Genomic DNA, 26639 nt, shown 5'->3' on the forward strand with positions numbered 1-26639 from the left:
AATGAAGACTTGGGATTCAGAGTTTCCTCACACTGATCGCATTACATAATCATTTGTTTTACTATGCACTTCCTGTCTTGAATCAGGACTCAGTAATGCATTTCATTGTAAAAATGGCATAAAGCAATGTCAGCCATTAAAGATGTTGCTCAGGTAAACAGCGTGCCGATACAGTGGCCCTGTATAAATACCATGCTTGGCATAATCCATTTACATAGTGCATTACACTGGGCTTGTGGAAATATCTCTGCAAACATAAGCTCAAATGATTTATGAAGATACAACAATGAGAATAAATTCATTGGTCACGTTTGTTTGAAATGAATGTATCCGTGCGGAAAGCTAACAGGAAATGAATAATGGGTGAGGGGGAGAGCCAAAGTAAACCGACAGATGGTAAAAGCATTCACTGCCATTCATTATCAGTTAAACAAAGGATCAAAATATAATTTTGTTACCAGAAATGGTCTGTGCCGAAATATTTATTTCTATTCCCAGCTGTTATATTATTATTATTATTATTATTATTATTGTTAATATTCTAAACGGAAAGGAAAGGATCTTTAATATCATTATTCAGCAGAAATTCTACTGTTGTGTTCCCATGACAGAGGTGTTTTTCTACAGGTGTGCCTTTTATGGCACAATGTCAGCTCTTAAGGATGTTACCAACACCACTTCAGAGAAGAGGGAGGAGAGGAGAGTATGTACAGAGTATAGAGGCAAACACATTTTCACTGCAAGTAAAAAGTAAATCAAGTTAACTACAAAACAAGAGAATAAAATAGTAAAAGCAGGAATTAAAGGGAACCAATAGTGTTGTTTTTCTTTCGTTATACAGCTTTTAAAGCACAGGACGTAATCTGTGGCCGCTAGGAGTCAGTCAATCAATCAATCAATCAATCAGAACAACAGAAGATATCGTTTGATGACATTGAGAAGCAGAGTGGGATCATGGGAATCCATGTCTCATGTGGTTCCACTGTGCATATGTTTGTACAGAGAGAGCTTTAGCGGCAGAATGCAAATGTCAATAAGTAAATGCAATCCATCAGTGACAAACACACAACATATAAAAGGGAAAAACCCACAACACAACACAATGGCTTGGGTGTAAAATTGAATGTTTCTAAGATTTCCATGGATTTGAAGAAGTATTTGTAAATGTTTGCGCTAATGCAAGTAAAAAATATGACATGTTACATATTAAGTGCCTTCAGTGAGGAGCTGCATATCACAACTGAACGCAGTGATGAGTAAGCAGGGCCAAATCCAGCATCAGCACTATCTGCCCATCAGCAGGTACAGCGCCTATGTGCCCCTCCATTAGGACACATTACATAACACACACTAAGTCAACTCTCAGCGGAGAATTCCTCTCCTCCTTCGCTTTGATGCTTCAGTAAAGTCCTGAGATGATGGAGGAGGAGACGGAACCACAGCAAAAACACACAGCAGCTGGTAACGCGCACTCAACCACCTCTGAAATCACTGCCCACATAAGAGGCAACTCATATCTGCTCAGTGGGAAGAGAATTGTTCATGAGAAATGAGGAGACTGTTGAACTGTGTGACGCACAATTGACCACAGTCTGAGCACATCCACTTGTCTCGATGAGCCTTTCCTTTGTGCTTGAACGTGCACACACACACACACACACACACACACACACCCATGACGGTAAATGCGGTGTTTCCGCTCATTCTGTTGAACATGCACGCAGTCGTCACTTCGTTCTGCGGCGGCTGTGATAAGTGGAAAAATGGGTTGTCTTTCAGCTGGAGGGACATGAGATGTCTCCCTGGGCAAGACACTTAGCCACATGTTGGTCCTGACAGCTGTACAGGCAGCATGTGAATGGGTATGACAGATGTGGGGGAATGGCAAAATCTGCAGCGTGAAGCAGCTTCAAGTAGTTATCCAGACTAAGGAAGGCGTTACATAAATGCAGACCGTTTTCAAAGAATGCCAGAACGCAACTTTAAAATGATCTTTTAAAAAGCTGTAAGTCAAAGTCAACCAGGCATGAGGGAACGACAGGGAATATTTCCTGTTTTTCTTAATAGACTCCATCCATGTTATACCGCTTATCCTCCACATGAGGGTCGCGGGGGATGCTGGGGACTGTGGGAGGAAGCTGGAGAACCCGTAGAAAACCCCCCCACACACACAGGGAGAACATGCAAACTCCATGCAGACAGGCCCTTGTTCCGACCCCGCGTCTCCTTGTTGCAAAGGCAAGAATGCTAACCACTACACCAGCCGCGTGGCCCGCTAAATCGACCCACGTATCAAAACGAAGAGCACCGTTCATTTAACGTCAATGAAATGCAAACTGAGAATCTCAGTTGTCCGCTTTATCACTCGCTTTTACTCCAGCAGCTTTTCCACCTTGCAGCACTTCATTCACTTCATATTCTAAAACTTACTTACACTTCTCAGGCACACTATTTAGAGAAGTTTGAGCGATACAGATTACAGTTTGCATTTTAAGAGGAATTTGTGCGTTTGTCGTGGACACACGATGCTTAGGTTGTGTCACTGTTGATGTTTCCTTTTCACCCATTTAAATACAATAAAACAATTAGAAAGACAAAAATAGGTGGATGAGAGGTAGAGGGGGTTAATGAAATATTAAAGAAAAAGTGGGACTATTTTTAGAAGCAAGTAGTGGAGGTTGGTGCTGGTGGTGGAGGAGGGAATTTCTGATTTATTATTGATGTTGTTGTGCCAGTGGGGGATCTCTGGTTCATGCCTGAGAGAAACCTGTGAAATGTATAGTGTGTGTGTGTGTGTGTGTGTGTGTGTGTGCGTGCACAGTGATAGTGCTTTTCTGTGGGGAGTGGTCATTGCAAAAAAAAAAGAGAGAGAGGTAAAAGAGAACAAGACTGTTCCGAGATGGAAAGTAGGAATAGCACATTTAAATCTGTGCAGCACTGCTGCACGGAGTCTGAGCTCTAGTGAGCCCACAGTGAGAGCACAGAAATATGTGACTGTACTTTTATTGTTCTGCAAAGAGGGGAGTTTGGGCTGCTTCCTACCAGAGGTTCAGGGAGAGATCCTTCATGTGTAACCACTGATCCTGCTATTTAAGAATAGTAGTGAGGATGTGGGAGAATGGCCAAAGCACTGACTTATCTGTCGTCCTGGAATGTGCAGCGTGTATTAACAGGTTGGCGATCGGCAACAGCTGAGAAAGGTTGAGACAGGTTATTTGAAGTGTGATAATATGAGGTATTGTCAAACTGTCAGCGCTGACTTCACTGAGTGTGCGGTCAAGTGTGCGTCTAGGAAACCAGCCCGGGATGCTCACTCTCACAGACAACATGGCAACAGAGACAGAAGGAAAACCACTTCAACGAATAGTTGAGGTTTTCTCAAATCAGGATTTGTGAGGCACTGACCTGTACACAGTGTTTTAGCAACATAACAAGACCCATCTGACAAAATAAACCACATTCTAACTGTATACTACATCTGGAATATTTTCTACAGCACCTGCACCTTTCCTTTTGGGCCTGTATTCCGACGTACATAAGCACACATAGACATGTACAGTATATAAAAATGGACACCGTCTTCCTATTGCAAAATTTAATTCAAGTTTTGTTATACTTGAATATTATACTTTTATATTTGATACTATAGCCTCACCTGCTCTGATGAGGTTCCAAGCGAGCTGAGCCATCAGACTGCCGGCCACTGATTGGCAGAGAGTGTCGTCCGACACAGGAATCAGACAGAACAGTATCCAACCGTAGATCAGTTAAAAAGGCTTAAAAATCGAGTAGTTAATCTCCAACATTTACCAAGGAAATCTCAAAAATCTTAATATTTATCAGAGGAGTGTGGTGTATTTAGTGACAGCACTGCCCGAAGGCTGGCGATCGTGAGCCGAATCACAACCCCTTCTGCCGTATTTCAGCTCAGTGACTGAGGAAGTATACTGAACTAATATTGTGAATTAACTGATTCTAAACATTCAGTACACAAAGAATTGCTTTGCTCGTCACTAGTTTGTGTGTTTGTGTCACATATAAAACAACATCACGGCATTTAGTAATGTACGTACTATAGTAATGGACAAACGACTCAAACCGAGTCGAGCACAACTGTATAGTGGAAAAGCGCCTATAGATTACAAAAAGACATCATGTTCCATTGAAAAAGACCCAAAACTAGTGACTGAGACGATTAAATCCTCAGGACATTTTGAGAATAGTATGAGGGCTATCCCGTTCGACTTCCTGAGCGTCACTCTTCAAACCAGAAGATTACAGATCACATCTTTATTTACAATCTATGGTCCATACACTGACAATGTGTCAATACCTCATACAAACACACTTTAGGACATGATTTATTCCATTTATGACCTTTAGTGACTCACAAATGTATCTCAGCAACTCCAACCAATAATCTTAACAAGATGCACAATCTGCACTCATTTGTGAGGGTATAAAGTATCACGTGTCATAAAAGGCATGTAAATATATAAGTCATGATGTCAGCATAGCTACATAATAGCCAAGAAAGTGATATATTCAGTTGTCCATAGGCACAAGACATGGAAAGAGGAAGCAGCAACAAAAAAAAATCAATATATATTTACTTCCTCATATCATCCTCACCCATGTTATGTCCCAGTCCAATCCCCGTGCTTCCACAGCAATTCATTTTCTAATCCTCGACGTGCCTCACTAACGTCACATACAGATGAAAGCCGATAATGCCAGCAATACTTACGGATATGGATTAATGAGGAGTAATCAAATGCATCCATGGGTTCGCTGAACGACCTGAGGGATAAAATGGCTTTAGATGAATTGGATCCTTAAAGCACATGACTGTTGACGGCAATATACTTAGTTTTGGATGTTGCACTATATGAACTACTATGTCTGCGACAATAACGGTTATGTTATTTAATAGTCAACCGTGAACCAGTGAACCGTGATGGGATGTAGGATTCCTCAATCCTGAGTGGCTGAAGGCACTACTAATATAATATAATATAATATAATATAATATAATATAATATAATATAATATAATATAATATAATATAATATGATATAATATAATATAATATAATATAATATAATATGATATAATATAATATAATATAATATAATATAATATAATATAATATAAAAAAGAGCGGGGACTGTGTACATGTAACTGTTCCTACATTACATGCAAGCTGTGTGTTATTTGTGACACAAGCCACGTTCAGCTTCCCTCAGACAAAGTCCTGCCATGTTGAGGAACCCACAGTGACAAACCATGACAATTGTTAACAAGTTAAGAGGGTAGGATGCAGTGTGGCTGTGCAGTGGCTGTATTTCCTGAAAGTGGAGCCAGCCATTATAGTGACCTCTATTGTTACTGAGCCCCAACTCTTACTCTGTTTTATTTCAAAAAGAACTGCAGCACAAGGTACATTCTTAGAACTTTTGCAAAGTTTACTTGAAGACACATAATCGTCCAAAACAAACACCCGGTTTGTTTCACTGAACGCACATATAGTGTTTCACATTTGCAATCATGCTGATGAGTTAAACAGGCAACTTGATATTTTCATATGAAGGCAGTCACTTTATTCCCGTCTGGGTTTGTTTCTCTCTCTCAATACATTCCCCCCACACATACACTCGTGTCCCTATGTTTTTGCCATCACGACTCTCCTCTCTACAAACACAGTGTGAGCGGCTCTGAATTTTTATGAGTTACTAAAACAAACTTTTCCCTCAGAAACATCTAATGTTTTTTTGTTTTCCTTTCTCTTGCCAAGCATGATCCAGAATTACGTCTTCCATCTCTCCAGCAGAAAGAAGGTGCCAGACAGTGGCCTTGAGCAAGTCATTCACTTTCCTCTTATGTTGCTCAGCAAGAGTACATTCCTTCATTAGACGTCATCTTTTGACAGCAATTCATGCTTCTGCGGCTTCTATGACAAGTGAATGGTGCAGAAGCATGAGGCTTCCTCCTACACACTGCGTATGCCTGGTTAGCTGCTCAGTGCCATGAACGCGTGTCAAGAACATATAGACTGCACATCAGACCGCACACCACACTGTATAGTGTTGACGCACACAGCACGGCTGCAAAGAAAACCTGCTTTTTCAACTACTGACGAAGAGCGAGAACGTCTGCAGAACCCAGAGTGAGTTAGAGTGTGCATGTGGCCAGAAATCCTACTTTCCACGTTTACATACAATCTGTCCATTATATCGAACTTTCACTTCCATCTGCCACTTTGCGTGCAAAACAGAACAACAATTATGTGCGTGCAGTGTAGCAGTTAAGGGTGTGTTGTTAAATAATAATTCACAGCAGGAACAGCATTTGTCAAATTGCGAGAAAAATCATGAGACGATCTCTCACTTGAGCGCAGATTTCCTGTGGGAAAGCAACAAGCACTGTTTGATTTTAGGCAATAAATGGGAGCAACACAGCATCTGCAGAGGCTGCAGTGAGCCTTCAGTGCTCGGTGCTGGAGGAATCTGGACTGGTGGGTTTGAAATCACATTTTCAAGGCCATTTGTAATGAGATGCCTGATAATACAGTCTGTGACACCTAATTCATAATGTAGCATCACTTTGGGTTTGTGCATTCATCCCAAAATCAACAGTCGGGTACAATATCAAGGGCAATAAGAGGACAATCAATGCACTGAAGAAAAAACAAGTTCCCCTTTAGTTACTGATATATAATACAACTCTGTTCATACTATACAACAGCTATAACGAACAGCAGCTGCAAATGCTATAGATAAAGCTAGATGACTTAGCTGGCATCACCGATCACACACACACATTGAACACAATACTGCAGAAATGAAAATCATCAAACAACAAGATGTGTTTGTGTTCAAGTGCTAAGCGACAAGAAGAGTCGGAGTCAAATAAGCAAAGGTTAAAATAACCTGAATTACACAGGTCCTGCAGGAAGAACTCATAATGCAGCTCACTAGTGTCTTTTCATCATAGATGTCAGTGTGTTCAATCACTGAGTCAACCATGAGATAACCATGGCAACGTCTATGGCATGAAAGTATTTTCCCATTTTGAAATCCCCCACCGCCACAGAAGATATTACCCACTACTACTTGGAAGTAGCACCTCTACTATAATGATTTACGTTTGTAATTAGTGGAGTAACCCTTTAATTTGATCCCGTGTTGGTGTTTTTTTACTATTTCCCTGTTTTCTATTAAAATAAATGGGGCAGTAGGATCTTGTTCTTGTTGGCCATTTTCATCTGTTGCTAATAACATATTTACAAGACTGAAACAAATTAAACCTTCTAAAAACAAAATTAAAAAAGAGATATACTGTAGTGGACAGCGGGGGAAAAAACACTTATTTTACAAAGATGCAAACCGACAGCTTCTGCAGATGGAGAAAGAATATGGAAGTCAAAAAATTAAAGACATAAAATCGAAATAAAAATGCACTAGAGAGCAAAGGTAATCAGTGTTGATGTGAAGCCAGTTTGCTGAGACACGAGTAGTGGCTCATAAACCCTTGAGTGTCTCTCGCACTGCATGTATTTGACAGCAGATAAGACAGATAAACAATAAAGTTGTAAAACATCCCACTGCCAAAACAGAAACGGTACATTTGAATTTTCCGTATCTAATCATCACATAATATACGGGCAGTGGGAATGTGCACATTGCTCCTCATCTTCCTCTGCATCATTTTAACAATGAGCACAAAAAAAATAAAATAATCATCCTTATATATCCGATGATACATTACAACATTTTCAGACGATCGCTCAGCTAATGTGGAGGGTGGGGGGGTGGGGTAAATAAAACTTTTAATAAAGCATAAGGGAAGCAATCACACAGTATGAAAAACTCCAACTGCCGACCACGAGGGAAATAAAAAAAAGTGATGAGTAAAAATGTCTTTGTCTTAATTAGCCTCTCTGGGCTCTTTTTTTTCTACATTGCGCTGCCTGACATTTTCTCCGCTCAAACCAGCCAATGCATACTTAAGTTCCAGTGACCCCAAAATAGTAGCTGTATTCCTCTTCTGGTGCGGTTAAAAATAGCTGTGGCCTGTTAGGCACAAAAGTGGATTCATTAGGCTTTTGTTCATATCTAAAAATCACAATGTCATGTAAACATCCTGGTAATTCTGTGTTTTTTTTTTGTTCCTCGGTTGCATTCACATTCAGCTTGAAAAACTGCTCTGTCATTACCAAATCATAACCCAGTTTGAAGCTGCCTTTCCACTAAGCAGTGCAGGGAATGGATGACAATGGTAAACCTTGATCTAGCTTGTGTTTGCACTCATACAGGGGGTGTATAGGCCAGATATGCTATGTATATAGCATGACATCATACCAGCGAGACACACTATATAGGCCAGCGATTAAATCAAATGAGAAAAGGAATATGAACAATAATCATCACTGTGCACTGACATTATTTGTTAAAAAGAAGAAACACAAATTTGAATCGACAGTACAAATCTGTTATTTTGCTGCCCTTCGCAACTTTTGACAACCAAAATATAAATAATTGTGTAATGTACCGTAGTGTCAAACTCAAATGACCTGGGGGCCAATGAGCGTCTATTCTGGTCAAGAGGGGGCCAGTCTAGAGAACAAAAAGTCATAAAAGAGAAAAAAAAACTAAAAAAACCTGTTTATGCGTATGATAACTACTTATGATGCAAAAGGAATCTATTAATATCAAAAACAGAGACATTTATTTAAAATGACATAATTAATAATGTGGATAACTGCAAGTTCCCGGACCTCCCTTGTGAATCCACAAAACTCTCCAGTTACTACGACACCAGTCTGTTTTTTTTTACCGACATCTTTGGTATTTCTTTTAAGCGATTTCTATGGATTGCTCTTGCATTTCTCATCCCAGTACCACCAAAGTTTAGTAAGTCACCTGTCAGGTTTGAAACCCGTCAAGCGAACTGCAGATTGGTGATTAACAGACAGACAGACAGACAGACAGGCAGACAGACGTTCCTTGCATTCATAAATAGGTTTCCACACCGGTGGACAATTAAGTAGTTAGTGCACACAGCCCTGATGTTTTGCTATGAGTATCAGACATTTCTCATCACAGTCAAAACACAAATGAAAACTACAGAGCACTGGGTGTTTTTTTTTTTCCATCCTGGCCAGATTACAACAGAAGGTGGGAAAGAAGTCAGGGGGAGAAAGTGAGTCGAGGCAGGATGCCAATAAGTGAAATTACAACTATTGATCTCTGGTGCTGTAGAATGCATTTCCACTGTGTTTGAATGCATTATTAAGGAGATACTGCTCACCACAACAGGTGGACAGCGGCCCAGCGGCACAGCTCTATAACCAAACTGAGACATTGCTGAGCAGGATTGTGATACTGGCAGTTGTTTGTACGAGATTAGTATCTCCAGTGTCGCAGACTGCTGCGCCGCCATGTCTGCTTCAATGACTTGAACAACAAATAATCATTTTCAAGCCCTATTATTATTTCATGCGCTCACCAGCTAACCACATTATAAATTCAACAGCTGTTTTTTTTTTTTTTTTTATTGTTTTTAATCACAGCATAACACAGTGTGCATTACAGGCTGCAAATTAGGCATCTGGAGAAAAAAAATATATATTAACTTTAAACTGGAAATGCAACAAAACAACAGTGTGTGTGAACCTGAGAGGAGAGGAGAGGAGAGGAGAGGAGGAAAGTGGTACAGTTTCTGAGGAGTACAGAAGAGTGAAGATTGTAAGCATATACAGTGGTAGTATTTGTGTGGGAAGTACTGAATAATGAATTCATAATGACAGCCAGACTTTGGACATGCAATGTTTCTTTGGTCCCACAGGGTAGAAGCTGTCTCGACTTCTCAGTCTGTATTTACAGTAAACACACATGCACGATCAACTCAGTCCAAACAATATTAAAACTAATTTAACGTCCACCTCAGTTATTTATCTTGTCTAAAACATTTGAGCTCATTAGTCTTTGACAGGTGACATAAAAATGTTTTTTGTGTTGCAAATGACTGCGTTGTAAAAAATGCTTTTGCTTCTCAGTTAAACCTGTATTTCCCTGCATTACTCTATTCATCTTTTGTTTTCATCAAGTCAAGGTAAGCAGAAGTCTATTAGCAACTGTGTTACACAAACTGTGGGCAGTTATATCACCAACATTCAATTTTTCTTATGACTTTCACACTTTCAATAAAATATATTGTATCCTCCTACACCTGCAGCCTTCATTTTAGCACAATACTTTCACAGCTGATTCCTCTTTGTTAGATGGGGACAAACTATATTATTTCATATGTTACATGTTTCTGTGTTAATATGAAGACAGCAACAATGGCGGTGAAGTTATAAATCATTCCGTGCATGACTTTAGTCTCTTGCTCATTGGACTTAATTTTTTTCCTAAGAAATCCATTTTTTCTCTGCGAGCCGATATGTTTTCATTACTTATTCAAAATGTTTTCATTTTATTTTCAACATTGACTGAATAAATAAATAAGCGCCAAGTCGCCCAAAAAAAAAAAAAAAGGGTAATAAAAGTGTCCCTCTTGAATAATAGATGAGGCAAATTGCTTGGGGACAGATTATCATTTTAGAAACTGAATTATTGATCTGATTATTGCGGTGATGTGGGAAGCGGACCAGATCGCCACTGCCACAGTGGGTCTGTGGGGAAAAAAGAGAAGGTCTACTCATGTAGTGTGGGTATGGACCAGGTGAGCTTGATCTGAAACGTTATCTGTACTCATTAAACTAAATGTAAAGTCAATTTTCAAGTAAAGAAAGAGAGGGAGGAAGTGACGAGCGATGCATTTTGTGTACAGAGCTGTCCATGGTGCTGAATCGGCGGGCACCACAAACTGCTGCAAAGAAAGAAAGAAAGAAAGAAAGAAAGAAAGAAACAAACAAACAAACAAAGGAAAAGAAAATTGGATTATGCAAGACACAAAAGACCACAGCACAGCTGGCACCTTTGGCACCTGAAACGCAAGCTTTTCGTTCGCCAACAAAAACACAGAGAGAGATGACAAATAATCGAAGTGATCGAAGATCTAACGTGTGGGAGCCTGGAAGCGAAACTGTTTCCACCTCTTGAATGTGACGCTGCTTCTGGAGCCGAGTGAAGAGGGCCAGCACGATTCCCCCCACCCACCCCCGGCCAATAGTGATGCAGTGAAGCTGCTCTGCGCAGAACCAGCCTCTCTGTATAAAAACACGCTGCACTTCCACACGGCGAGTACAACAACAAGGGGACGCGAGCGCAAAGTCACAGTGGTTGACAAGCCAAAGCAGAAACGCTGCCCAGCAAAGACGCCACCATGCGGGCCACGAAGAGAGCGATCTGCTGGAGACTTTTTCTATGTTCCTGTCTGTTTTTGGAGAGTTCCCTTCAAGACTTTGGCGCACAGACGCAGTTCATTTGCACGTCTGTACCCAAGGATATGGATATATGCGCAGCCACCTTGCAGAACAGTGTGCCGGGAGAGGACTTGAAGACCACTGTCATGCACCTGCGGGAGACGGTTCTGCAGCAAAAGGAGACGATCATGAACCAAAAAGAGACAATCAGGGAACTCACCTCAAAGTTGGCGCGGTGTGAGAGCCAGAGCGGCGCCGAGCCTGGGGACGCGCGCCCGGGGGGCAGGAGAAAAGAAGCTGGGACCAAAAACACAATGGGGGATGTATCGAGGGGCCCCGCTGACACTTTGACGCAACTCTCACAGACTTTACAGTCGCTGAAGCAGCGACTAGAAAACCTGGAGGTAGGCTGCTGCCGCTTCCGTGGAGATTTTTAACGCTTTGGGTGACTGTGCGCAAAGCTCCGACGTCCGAAAGTGCTTTTGTTGTTACAATAATAATAATAATTATTATTATAATAATAATGAATTTGTGATTGGAAATGCAAAAATCACAAAGACAATTGATAAATTGATAAATGCAAATGAAGTTCATTGTCCATTCATCCTGGAAAAAAAATCAAAAGTAAAAGTAAATATAGAATATATAGAATTGCAGCGCTCATAATCTGTAGTTTACGCTCATCTTTTCTCTCCTGACAGCAATTCAGCAGAAATAACAACTCAGTGCAGGCAAGCAGCCTCAAAGACCTGCTACAGAGTAAAATTGACGACCTGGAGAAGCAGGTCTTGTCCCGGGTGAACAGCATCGAGGAGGGAAAGCCTGGACTCAGAAATGAGACCGAGCAGCGTGGGAGAGTCGAGTCCACGCTCACGTCTCTACACCAGAGGATCACAGACCTGGAGAAAGGTGGGTGTGAAGAGATTATGGACTTCCGTGCGAAAAGTAAAGGAGGTGTGTGTGTGTGTGTGAGAGAGAGAGAGAGAGAGAGGGTTTGAAGGGTGAGTGTGCAGTGATGGAGCTCTAATGCATGCAGATTTCAAATAATGCAGTGTGTGAAACATCCCTCCACGAGGGAAATGAGCCTCTTGAGAACTTCTCTTGAGAACCACAACTTGTGTGGTGGTAAAAGAAGGAAGTGTGGATAATGAAGCAATTAAGAGATGCCTAGAATCAACATTACTATGACTACTGTGATGGATTTAACATGGCAGAGATTAAAGCAAAGCTGGAGCGTCATGCTTGTGGATTTGTTGTGCAACGTATAATTCCTATGTAAATCCCCCACAGTGTGCATGTGTGTTATACGATGAGAAACACACATTCACTGACTGGACCCAAGCGCCTTTCTCTCTGCAAAGCGTCAGAAAACCGACTGCTTTCAATTCTCTTCTTCCCAGGTCAACGAGAAAACAGGCCACTGGATAAATTCCAGCTGACGTTCCCACTGAGAACAAACTACATGTACGCTAAAGTGAAGAAGAGTTTGCCAGAGATGTATGCCCTCACAGTGTGCATGTGGCTCAAGTCCAATGCGTCTCCTGGAGTGGGCACACCTTTCTCCTATGCAGTCCCTGGCCAAGCCAATGAGCTGGTCCTCATAGAATGGGGAAACAACCCCATGGAGATACTAATAAATGACAAGGTATACGTCTGAAACACGGTGCTGTGCATAACTGCTGTGACATTCACTCCCAAATATGCTCATCACCATCTTCACGTTTGAAACATTCCCAGGTTGCGAAGCTGCCGTTTCTCATCAACGACGGAAAGTGGCATCACATCTGCGTGACCTGGACAACTCGCGACGGCGTTTGGGAAGCTTTCCAAGATGGCGTTAAGAGAGGAAGTGGAGAGAATCTGGCTCCGTATCATCCCATCAAACCGCAAGGCCTGCTGATCCTCGGTCAGGAGCAGGTAAACACGGCACACGTCTGTTTCAAATGCTTTCTTCTCTACGGGACTGAGCTTTCAGCACCTGCATGTAATTCACTTTATCGGAGTAAAGGCTGGTCATAAAAAGATCACTTATGAGTGATACAGTAAATTAGTTAACAAGCTTTGCATTAATGAATAAAATAGCTTCAATAAAGTTATTAAACCATCTGGAACTCATCAAGATTCCTGGTGGATTAAAGATGCTTACTTCCTCGTTCAGTTTAATCAGAAAGATTCCGGATAATCCTAAAGGCAATTTGGTTCGTTCCATAAAGCAGCCTGATGGGGAAACATATCATATCATCCTTAATTAAATCCGTTTGTCTTTACCACAGGACATGCTTGGAGGAGGATTTGATGCCACACAAGCTTTTGTCGGAGACCTGGCGAATTTTCACATCTGGGATCGGAAACTATCCGTCGGAGAGATTTATAATCTAGCGACTTGCAGCAGCCGAGCACAAGTGGGCAATGTTTTTGCATGGATGGAGACTAGCCTCGATATTTACGGAGGCGCATCGAAGTGGACATTCGAAGCTTGTCGTCAGCTCAACTGAACTTGCAGGAAAGAAAAAAAAAAAAAGATCAGTGCAGTTGTTATAGCCACTGTTGTCACAGCAGCAAATGTGAAAGATCGGGAAGGGGGTGTTTCAATTAATAGCACCTGGACTTGTGATAAATATTTGAAAGCATCATTCATGGACACCTCGGTAGATTTTGACCAGATCCTCAAGAGGGTCACATCACTGGAAGTGGACACTTTGGCATCCCGTGTTGCTTGATGACACATCAGGCGTTCATGTGGTTTCATTTGAAAGAGTAGCTGGGGTCTGTCCAGGGAACAGTGGATGTTCACAGAGACCAAAACATCTGGCCGGCATCACAAGTACAGTAGGGGGTCGTGTAGTGTATAGTGAGCAGATGTCACACCTTTCAAATGACTGACTTCTTCAATTGTCTTTTGTGTCTCGACTGCCAGGGATTTTCACTGTGAAAAAGGACAAGATGGACTTCTTTAAAAAGGAACGCTTTCTTCAAGAGGTTGTTTCTCTCTCACGCTTCGCTCTCTACCACCACCTGCTTGACGTGATCTTGTGTAAAGAATGACGCATTTATTGCCAATATTCGAGCCTGAGTGCCTTGGGCTGTTGAAAAGAATCTCAGCACATTCATTATATGATTTGCAGAGTCTTTCGTTTTTGTTTCCTGTAAAATATTTTCAAAAGAGGTGACACTTTGAATGAGGATGGATTAGATTTAGTGTGAAATGCAATTCAACGATGACAACGGCGCATTTTTGCAGATGTTTGTACCTGGAAATGTTTTCTGTACAGTAACAGCATGTCTTAACTTCTGTAAATGCTGCGTCAGCATCTATGATCTTTGCTTTTACCTTCCTACTTTTGGGTAGGGATTTTATACTGTATTGTTATATGCTTAAAGCATGGCGACACCAACAGATGAAAAAAAAGTTTTAGTTTTTGTAATAAATTGTGATACTTGAATCATACGTAAGTGTAAACCATTTTTTTTTATTTACTTATTTCCAGCAGACTGCATATTTAAGAACTTTTAAATGTTTCATCGTCATTAGATCTGATGATCTCAGCTACACATGGGGGCAGAAGAGTTACATTTTAATCTTTTACCCATCGAAGAGATCACATTCTTTGCCAAATAAACCACATCTGTGCATATAACAAAGAAAAACAAGCATCCCAATGTAGCATCCAAGAGAATTTATACTCTTGAACTGCTAATTGAGCCTGAACAAGAGAGCACCCAAAAGATGTTCACTTTAAAATTAAGACATTAGTGTCACACTTTAGCAGCAAAAGCTCCAAAAACAAATGAAACAGATGAATTACATAGATATTGTTAGGAAAACATGCTTATCGTAGTGGGGAACGCTGTCCAATCAACACAAAAGAATGTGCATTTACCAACCAATAGTGCAACAGATCCTAAAACCAACATGTCACACTCTCAAGAAGAGGACCCAAAATCACAGCCTATGAAAAAAGAGCCAAGGACAAAACTAATCCAAGCGAAGGTTTTATTTGGGGATGAATTTTAGAAAAAGACAGACAAGGTCAAAAAATAATCAGGATCAAAGCAGACAGGCAAAGAACCGCATGCTGGCGAGATCTGGCAGACAGTGTAAACGTTAGGTACGAGGAGCTAATGAGGAACAAATCAGCAGCTGAGTGCGGGGGAAGGAGCAGGTCAGGCCATTTTACTGGTGGCAAAAGGCAGGTCAGAGACACTAGGATGAAAGTACAGCGTGTGTTCACACGCAACTACACTTAAGGAATTAAAGGATCAAACTCCAAACCCAAAACATTACTCAACAAGGAATAAAAGAAAAGGGTTTTTATCTGCTTTATACCATAGTATTCGCAGGAAATATAAATAACATGAATGACGATGATTTTCCAGAAAGTAATGATTTAAACAGATGAGACTTGATGTTTTGGGGAAAATAACATCAGCACAAAGGATATTGGGTGTTTTTGTCCCTCGCCATAATAGATCATTCCTTAGCCCCTTACCTTGACCTTAACCGTCACAAATAAATGCCCAACACTAATCCTCGTTTGAACCCCATCCTAACCTAAACTAAGTTATATCCCTAACAGGTCTTAACCTTTAAAGAGCCCTTAAAAGTTGTGACAACCAGCCAAAACATCCTCACAAGAGCAAAACATCTTCATAAGGATGAATAACAATGTGTCCTCACAGCCTACACACACACACACTTCTGTCTTGTGTGTATAAACAACCCAGGCATTGAAAATGTAACGAGAACACATCTGTGAGAGAACGAGGCAAAGTCCGACAAACACTCAATGTCAGTCAAAGGTTACGCAAACTCTCAGACATGAACCTAAGACATCAGTGTCTAATTACCTCTGCGAAGAAGTAAAGACACACCAGCACACCGATGCAGACTGTAATTACACACACACTCTCTTTTTTATCGCTGTCAACAAAAGGTTCGCGTTGAGGTCACACATCGTGGTCCATAAAGTTTCCCTGCAAATGAATCATAGCTGACAACGCTCGCTGTAGGAGATCCGGGGTCTGAAGGTCTTAAGCGTGGTTGTTTGGGCCCACCACCATCAGGTCATATGTCCACAAATTGGTATCTGTTCTCTCCCTCTGAGGCAGGGGGACATCTTCACATCAATATGCTTTTTTCCCCAGACACCAGACTAACTACAGCTCACAGCAGCTGCACGGCCATTACAGACAGCCTCTGTGGCACACCTGGGGTTGGGTTTCCCCACAAAATCCTTTATGTGGAGACCCGTAAGTCAATCACAGGCACAGGAATGCACCTATAGACACACACACACACACACACACACACACACACACACACACACACACACACACACACACACACACACACAGCGTATAATTTCCTCCTGAGTAGCCACAAGAGGCTTTGTTATAAATCGACCTCCACTCCGTTATCCACATCCACCTGACCCTGTTGACCTACAGGTCTGAGTCTTGCCCCAGATTTTATCAGGTGTATTTTCGGCAAAGCAAGATAATAGCCAGACTCTTGACCTCTCCCCAGCTTCCTCAGAGCCCTAATTGGTTTGTGTGTGCATGTATCTGATTCAAATTAGCTTAAAGGAAAGGGCAGTAATTGGGCGGGTTTCCCCAAACACATTTGGCTGCTCTTATTTCACTTGTGGCTTGTCGTAGCACAAGACTAATAGCTTCAAGATATTCAAAGCAAAATGTGACTATGGTATAAGTGAAATCACATGGATGCAATGCAAAGTTGTTGTATGTCACCTATAAATCGATTACTAAATTAATCGACAACAATTTTGATCATCGGTTCAAAGCTTTTTTCATGATTAAAACAAGATTTCTGATTGTTTAAGCTTCTTAAATGTGAATATTTTCTTCATTTCTTTTCTCTGGATAACAAAGAAATCATTACAAGTGAATCTTTTTATTTTGTGGACATAACAAGACATTTGAGAACGTCATCATTTCCAGGCTTGGCGAACACCGATCAACATTTTTTAAGGTTTTCTGATATTTTATGGACCAAACGGTTAATCGAGAAAATAATCGACAGATTAATCGATTATTAAAATAATCGTTAGTTGCACCTCTAAATCGCCACTTCATCATTCAGTCGCAGCATCCAGTTTCTTGAAGCTCAATCCATGAAGCTGAATTAGAAGTTGAGGAATGTTCAACTTTCAAAAGTGGAAAGGAAATTGTCAACCAATCAATACACGGTATGTAAATATACCAAATAACGACAATCCTTTGATGAACGGGAGTAGTCAAAGGGTAACATAAGCCTTTACGTGAGCAGTTAGCCATGACAAATCCTGCTCTGCTAACTTTGGATAGCCACCTCTAGCATCAAGTGTCAGGTTTTCCCATTATTAATGCAACAGGAATCAGCCATTACCCAATGACAGTTGTCCATTCAGCTTCAAAAGCAGCTGCTAACGTGCTGATTTATTATTAAATATCAAATTTGCCACGTTACGACCACATTATCACTCCGTGCAATCTGTATTTTTGTAAAAGTATGTCTAGCAGCTGTTGCCCTAATCATTTTATCTGCACTAAATACATACAGGCCTTACTTAAAAAACAAAGGTAAACAGACCATGTAAACGCCACAGAGCAGTGGGGCAGATAAATAACACAAAGATGGGATCCTCTGCTAAATGAGGCAACACATTAAATGTCTCGTCAAGAGGGTGATGAAAAGAATCCAGAAAAAAACAAAAACTCAATTATGTGGGTGCAAGAGAAACTCGTATGTCCCTCTGATACTGAACAGCAATGTTTTTTTTTCCTGAAGAAAAATATTACTGACAGAGATGTTGATAAATGATGGGACACATATCTTAATGGCATAACAAAATATCCACAGAAACAGAAAAAAAATACAACATTTGCATCATTTCCATAAACTTTTAGTATCCTTTTATTGGAGTGCGCGCCACTCACTGCAAAACTGCTGAAACATGTTTTTGTTTTTCAAGAATTTTTGGAATTGATATCTCAGGGAGTAAAGTGAGGAGAATAAGATTTATAAGTTGCTGGCTTGGATATAATCCAATGCAGGTCTCTCACAAAACTCAATATGCCCTGTGCTTCTTTCTTTCTTGGCTCTTGCAACCTGATTTTGATCCACCTCTCATCTCCCAGGTGCTATGAGTAATAACTTAATGCTCCGCTTACACCTCATTATACCCAGACCTTGGCTCACTGTCCTGCTGCCGAACTAAACTCACTCATTTACACTGGTATAAAACAACATCATGTAGTAGCAGACATGGTGTCAGGTTGAAATGTCTTTTAAAAGCTGCTGATGGCAGAGAGACAAGAGGCGTTTGGCTTGCATGATGAAACGGATAACACATGAGACCCGTACTTGTCTTTAATCTCAGAGCTACATCTGCTGCTGTCAGGGTGGTGCTCAACTCTCCGTGCAACAAAATGAAAAAGTGATTTCTTCCCGACATGGGAAATTTCACCCAACAAGCCTTATGAGACATACGAACACAGAAATCATGAATTTTCTTTAATGCATTCTCCTCATGTGGGTAGATTGTTTTCTATTGTTTGAAATGTAAAAGACACAGCCACTCAACTTTTAATTTACTCAACTCTAAAGTGAACTCTTCAGGGAGACATACTGAACAACATTGGCCTTGTGGCAGACTGATGCAAATTTCACTTTCCGCAAGTGGTATTTATATTCATATTAATATATATGATCAACAAACACCACGACTAAGAATTTTATTAAAGCTGAACTAATATAGTAAATGTTCCTTGTTCTAATTGATGTGACTTTGTAAATATAGTTTACAAAAATATAAAAACCTGTACAACACTCGAATGGTACAGTTACTGGTAACAAATCCAAGCTGAAGTCGTTGTTTCTTTGGTCTAAAACACAACATCCTGGTCGTGCTGTCCAACCATGTTGCTTCTAAGTGCCGCACTACAAGGCAGAGTGATGCGTCATAAAAAGGGGGCGAGACACAACAGCAGGGACACATGTTTTCAGACTGTCACCTGTTTTCTGAAATCTAAACAGAACTTGTTTACCCACCTGACAGACACTATTTGCACCTGAAAGCTGTTTTGTTTCAATAATTTATGCTGGATTTCATGGTTCAGTGAAGCCAACGGAAGTATATTACACCATCAGCAAAATGAAGAAAATCAATCCGCCTCTACTCCTAAGCTGAGTGTTGAGACAGAGCTCCAATCCACAGAGCTCGTCTCATAGACTATGAGACGAGAGACACTGTCTCATGACTCCTTCACATCTGTCCAAACATGAACATCTTGTAAATGGTCTGTGTTTACATAGTGCTTTTCTGTAGCCCTGATGACCACTGCCATTCACTCACACATTCACACAGTGCATCTAAATGCAAAGCTATCACACACCCATCATCCCCATTCATACACACCTAGCCATCAGCCACCAACAGAAGGTTTTCCTGACCACTACAGAGCTGCACATTGAACCCTTTATATTTACAACATCCAACTTTATTTTTCCTAACTGAGTAAACAAAAATGCTACAGCGGTGCAACAGCTCAGTATTATTTATCACAAGTAAAACTTTGAGAGTTTGAATTTGTGTGGTCAGTAGCCTACATCCCAGAGCAGCATCTTTCTCCAAGCAATGGCTAAGAAGATTAATGGTACATTCTGTTGGCCTTCTTTCCTTCCCTTAGGTCTCTGCCATCCTCTGTAGCTCACTGCAACTTTTTTTCCCTCCACGTCACTAGATTTGCCAGACTAGTAGTGGCATTTGTCTCTTAATAACCTGATTGACATAACTGTTCATAACAATACCCTACCAATACCTGTTCTTTGCCCTGCGGCACAAACACACACAGGTTTGTACTTTTGTATTTCTGGGGAACTGGTTAAGTATAGGGCCTTAAGATTTAAAATGTTAGGGTTAGGCATTAACTGATTATGATTTCATTATTTATGGCGGCTCAAATGAATGGACGTGAAAGCAGTGTCCAAAGAACAGTTGTGCACACACACACACACACACACAGAGTTTGTGTTTTCCATGTATATATAAACAACAAAGGCACTGAAAAAGTAACAACAACACATCTGAGAGAGAATGAGGCAAACTCTGACAAACACACACACGTAGACTTGTTTTTATAGCTTAAGCTGGGGACGCACTACACAACTTTCACAGTCGTGAACAATTTTGAAAAGACTTGGAGACTTGGCGCACATTAATGTGACTGGTTTTAGCAGATTTCTTTACGACAACTGAAAGACTGGGGATCACATGACGGCGACTGTGCCTGATGAGGATCACCGACTACTGTACACGATAAATCAAGCCAGCTGAAAGCATCAAACTCAGTCAGTTTCATCACCATCGCGCTTTTGATTTTCCCGCTGCATCCCACCTACTCTCTCATCGGCAACATGTGTTTGCAGTTGGGTCGGTAATCGGTACACACCCGATTGCGTCCAGTGCCGGATCAAAAAATTCAAACATATTTGATTGACAGCGACTGACGTGGAGTCGGGTCTGTTACCCTCACACACTTACAGATTTCTGTGTCAACAGATTCCCCCAACTAGTGGTGACTCTGCCTTGTGGATATAATCTTGTAGTGTGGACACGTCCTCGCCATAATGCATTGCCGAGCCCCTTACCCTGACCCTTATACCTTCGACTCTTTATTAAATTGATTTGAATGGACTGACGTGCTGCATAAAGGTCCATACAGTATACTCCATTTTACGTCTTTCCGTCCCAAACTTCATCTCCGTCACTAACCTGGAGACTATTGCCAGCTCTCGCTACCGAAGCAGAGCTGGAAACATCATCAAGGACTCCTTCCACCCAGCTAACCACCTGTTCCACCTGTTACTCTCGGGCAGGCGGTACAGATCCCACAGAACCAGGACTAATAGGCTCTTTCCCAGAGCCATCACAGAACTAAATAAATAAACGAAAGCAAAAACATTCATAGGGAAACACCACTGGAAAGTGCAATAACTGATGCTCAGTCACTTGTTTACACAAACACAGGACAATCACTTCTCTCTTTTAAAGTGCCTTCTTTTTTCTGTTTTTACACCGGTCTTGCTGCTATATTTTGTTATCTTATGTTAATTTATACATAGTCATAGTTTCTGGAAAAATGTAAACTACATTTCATATTCTTATTTTATTGTTAATATTTCTATTTTCTCTTTTAATATTGTTATTTATATATTGTATTTTGCACCAAGGGAGTGGCACCCAAATTTCGTTGTCCACAAAATAACGACAATACAGGCTATTCTATTCTATTCTATTCTATTCTAACCTACATACCTCCGTGCATCTTTTGCGCTAGTATGGACATTTACACATGTTATACGTCCTCTGGATGGCAGTGTCGAGTACCAAGTTGCAGACCATTAAAGAAGTCTGAAATAGACTGAAGCACAAGCAGATTTCATGGCGGTGGAATGCAAGACCACTAAAATGCAAGTCGTCATATTAACGGGGGGTATCCCTCATTGATGTGGAGCGATTTTTGACCAGTGAGTGAAGCCGAGCGCCTGGCGAGTCTCGCTCTGTTTTTTGGCTGCAGGAATAAACCAGGAAGCGCTGGCAGCATGTCTTACAGTCGTTTCACTGCAACTGTAGGTTGCTTCTTTGTCGTTTTCCTGACGGATTGGGCTATTGACTCTTTACTGCCCCCACGATTTCCAGTGATATTGCTCCGTTTCGTCCGTCACCACACAGCGATGAACATAATAAAACGCAAAGTACGGAAGAAAGTCTCTGTCCCTCTCCGTCTCCTGCGTCGAGTATAAATGAGCCTTAATTATGTCTCCTCTTCATCTGTTGCCCCTCTATCATTCTCTTCCCCTCTTTAAAATTCCCCTCCCCTATCCTCTCTCTCTTTCCCTGCCTCTCTCACCCTCCCCTTTGGCAGTCGGCCATGGCTGGGCTTTTGCCATAGCGCAGCTTAATCCACAGGCATCTTGTGACAGAAGCCGGCACAACAGGAATATTTTTCATGAAGACGCTACAATCCCTGCGCCTTCTGGGAGAGATGCCACAGTCTGATTTCCATAATCAGGTCAATCACACAGCAAGCGCAGAGCCCTGCGCCCCACACACACTATAGGTAGAGAGTGTGAATGCTTTGCTGACTCTGCGGGTCAAAGTAATCGCCGAGAATATGGCAGCAGCGCTGAGACAAACCGTAGCAGAGGCAACACATGTAACCTGAAAGGTCAGGTGCATTTCAACCGCTTATAAAATGGTCAACTTGCACAAAAACCTGCACAGCAAAATAAGTGGATGCAAGTTGTAAATAAGGTTACAGTCAAAGTGTGGCTGTGAAGAATAAAGTGTCTAAAGTGTGGCAAAACTCTGTTTGCGATCGACAGAGCTGATAAATGCGAAGCCAAGCAAATCCTGTGAGGAGTTTGCACTTGGTCAAGAAGTGGGACGTGTGTTCATTAAACATTAAATAAAAATACTCATGTGATTTTACATGATGTTTAAATCAAACAAATGTGAACAGACACACTTTCTTTTTGAGTCAGTACAGCTTCAGTCTACACTTATCTTTTATAAGCAATTGGTTTATCCTGCAGAACTGAAAGAAAAAAAAAAGAGCGAAATTCTTGAACAAGAAAAATAAGCTGGAAAACGTTGGACTTTGAGGTTATTGAAAGCAAAAATAAAGGATTTGGTACTGGAAATATTAGAGTCAAATGGATGTCAATTAGGGCTTTACAGTATATCCACTCGTGTTTGTGGCTGAATTGGATTACAACCCACATACCTGCACATGATACCATCTGATATAATGCCGCTGCTCTCCAACACAATCCACACAACTGCTGATCCAGTGCAGAAAACCCCCATATATTTGGAAACGAAAGCAACCAGATTTGGGTGTTCAGTGAAGAAAATTACGAGTTCAGGTCAAAGCAGCACGTACCACTAGGAAGAAGAAAAAAGATGACAAAAGAAACTGAACCAGAGCAAATGAACATAATGGAAAAAGCATGAACAGAGGAATGATCAGAAAATGAGGGAGTCTGCATTTCTGTTCAGAAGAAGCAGTCGCTTCAAAACCAAAAGTCACACTGTGGAAAAACTTCACTATTGAGATGTCGACCACATTGCGATCCTTCAATTAGTCCGGTCATTCTCTCGTGGGTATTGCAGTGTGCGGTTGAGTGGGTTTTAAAGAACCTTGGTGAGATTGCTGAGGTCTGGAGCCGGGACAACAGCAAAAACCAACGTCATAAAGCATTGTCTACTGTGCAGGGAAGGAAGAAGCACTGAAGACAGTCCATTGAGTCTCTTCTGACCTGGAACATGAGGGAATAATAAACACTGACAAGCAGTTAATAAAAAAAAGATCGCCGTGACACTGCTGCACCAGACATGGCGGCGTGGTCAACGTAAAAGAAATGAAACGTCATATTCATTCTTGTGTGATTTTGACAACATTTCAACAGATTTAGACCAGTTTTAATTAGCACATATATTGTAGACCAATTAGAAATGGGCAGTTTGACTATTCAATTAATATTAGGTCAGAAATGTTATATTGTGCACATGATTTGTACTGAAAACGAGGACGAGGTATATCAGCTTTGTCAGCTTTAAAGTAAACACTGCTCTAGAACATTCACAGCCACATCCTCTGGTTGTCAGCCTGCACCTGGGTCCAGCGCAACCATAGACTGCATATTTGCAATTTGACCATGTCAGTTTTATGTAACCCGGAAATTCAGCAGCATCACCTGCAGCCAGGCACCGACATGGATGACACAAGCTTTCAATCACAGTGGTGTCCACGCTTTTGTGCTTGGTTTTATCGTCCATTTTCTTTTAAATGGGGGCATCATTTACAAAACTGACATCATGTTCTAGTGAAGAAGACCTGGAACTAGCGACTGAGAGCATCACCTTCTCAGGAAAATGTTGACTGATGTTACAAATCAATTTCTTCTTGCAACCAGTAAAGTCGCTCCATAGCGGATAACTGCTACTTCTTTCCTGGGCTTCAATTTAGTGTGCGTGTGTGTGTGTGTGTGTGTGTGTCTATAAAAGAACAGGGAAGGTCATATGCATATGACAACTATCCAAGCACACAGAGAAAGAATTGAGGCGGAAACCCCTTCACATCTTTATAGTGAGTCACTGAGAGTTACTCTCCTTGCAGGTGAATATCTTGAAGCGTTCTGAGGTTAGCCAACGCTATGAAGCTCTTACCACACTGCCCACAGCTGTATGGCTTTAGGCCGCTGTGGAAGTGTTGGTGCCTCGTGCGGTTGTCCTGCTTCAAGGACATCTTGCCGCAGATTTCACTACTAAAAGGCCTCTCTCTGCGACTTCAGCTGGGTCTTCTGGGTGAAAGGTTTGGGGATTTGCCTTGTGCTCATCCAGCTCAGACAAACTAAGGTTAACTCGGAGCCACAGTTGAATCTCTTTCAGCCACTTGCATTCATTGTCTACTACTTTATCCTGCACGTGATGGTCACAGGAGCCACTGGAGCCAATCCCAGCTGAAGAGCGAAAGGCAGCCTGGAAAGGTCGCCAGTCCATCGCAGGGCAAACATATAGAGATGAACAACTGTTCACTCTCACACTCACAGAGCAGCAAATAGCGCACCATCTCTCTCTGATTGGTGATTGGACTCCCATCATGGCAAAGATTTCCCCCATGGCTGGAAACAGAGCCCAGAGAGAGGTGCAGATCTTAAAGTGTGTTACAATTAGCACATTATTGGGGAATAATGTGGGAAAACTGCACATACATTACAGGATTATTCCTTCATCATTTCAATCCACCAAAAATACTGAACAAAATAAAACACCTTTTTATTTTTGCAATGCAGAAATACCAGGAATCTATTGCTCACTCAGCCTCGCTATGACAAAAAAATGAATGCCTGGCATGCTTTTTTTATCCCCCGAAAAGAAATGCACTCATGACGTATGAGCAAATAACAGCGTCACCAGCTGTCATCACCAGGTACATTTCACTGTTTTTTGTTTTTTTTTACTGACCTGATACAAGCAGCCCTGTCACGCTCAGTGCTCACTGGGATATGAACCATATGAAGGGGTTGCGTCACCTCCCTCCATATGCATAAATAATCCATGATCGCAGAGGACTTGAGACAGAATGTACCAAAGAATGCATTAGCTTCTGCAAATGGTTCCAACTTCAGCTCGGGTTTTTTTGCACTCAAAAGTTCTTATTTCAAGGCCGTTACACATGCTTTTGATGTTGGGCTGCAAAATAACTTTGTTTATGAGATATTTTGACATCGTCTTGTAAACAGCATGTCAGTGAATAGGGAAAATATTTGTCATCATTTTCCACAGCCCTAAGAAATGTGTTAAAATTGTTTGCTCTTGCTTTGTTATGGAGTTTCACAAATGACACAGTAAAAAGCAGTAGAGCGTCACACTTGAGAAGCTCATCTAATCTCTACTATCCTATTCCGCCATGCGAATGGAAATCACCAATCCATCAGAATGTGAACACAAGGACAGTTTCAATTAATTCGCAACAAAGGGAGACATTCTCCAACTCGCCCAGTACACGCTGAACATGGCAGGCAGGGAATATGAACATGAAAACGCGTACAAACAAAAGATAGCGCCACTTAGATATATTTCTATCACTGAGGTACATTATTTTGAGGCCAGAAGCATTGTGGCTTCCATTTCTAGTGTGACCAATCACATGTGAGCAGCCAGCCTGCAGTCCATGTGCAAAACAGGCAGAAGACTGACCAAAGTGCACTGATCTGCCGCGTGGAAATCTCATCTTTTACCTGAGAACGACGTACACGTACAGACTTGCTGTGAGGAGGTGATGAGACGCGGCGACACCTGAAGTCATAGCTCATTTCTGATAAGTAATAATAGCACAGTCATATGCTTTACCGAAGCCAAAAGATTCCTCTCGCAACCACCGTCCCATCTTTCCTCCACATTCTGCAGCACCAGCCAGGTCCAGACACCTACTCCCTGTAGCTCACATAATGAGCAGCCTGTAGAGGGTGGATGAGTGTGCATGTGTGTAACAAGACTTTCAACTTTCTTACACCTCCTCCAACCCTTCAGCATTTTTTTCCCCCGCCTGCTTGCCCACACCCGCATTGTCATCCTGTGTGCTCCAACTCTCATCAACGTCTTTATATGCAGCCCATGCTGGAGTCATGACAGAGACTGCCTTGTTTAGAATTAATGAGTGTAGAGAGTAAGGTTGAGCAGATGGAAACCAATAGCTG

The 26639-nt window shown here is 41.4% G+C and overlaps 1 protein-coding gene and 1 long non-coding RNA gene across 2 annotated transcripts in view; one reads left to right on the top strand and one right to left on the bottom strand.

Annotated features, from left to right (window-relative positions):
* LOC122785807 overlaps positions 1 to 26639 on the bottom strand; it is a 110054-nt gene that overhangs the window by 67643 nt on the left and 15772 nt on the right. The gene's annotated exons all lie outside the window — the stretch shown is intronic.
* nptx1l (neuronal pentraxin 1 like) lies at positions 11240 to 14819 on the top strand. The gene is made up of 5 exons (XM_044051767.1): positions 11240 to 11775; positions 12073 to 12280; positions 12772 to 13016; positions 13109 to 13288; positions 13645 to 14819. Exons 1-5 carry the CDS (start codon positions 11332 to 11334, stop codon positions 13864 to 13866), a joined length of 1299 nt encoding a protein of 432 aa, XP_043907702.1. The 5' UTR covers positions 11240 to 11331; the 3' UTR covers positions 13867 to 14819.

The sequence above is a fragment of the Solea senegalensis genome, linkage group LG19 (genome assembly GCF_019176455.1).
Source record: "Solea senegalensis isolate Sse05_10M linkage group LG19, IFAPA_SoseM_1, whole genome shotgun sequence".
Classification (NCBI taxonomy): Eukaryota; Metazoa; Chordata; class Actinopteri; order Pleuronectiformes; family Soleidae; genus Solea; species Solea senegalensis.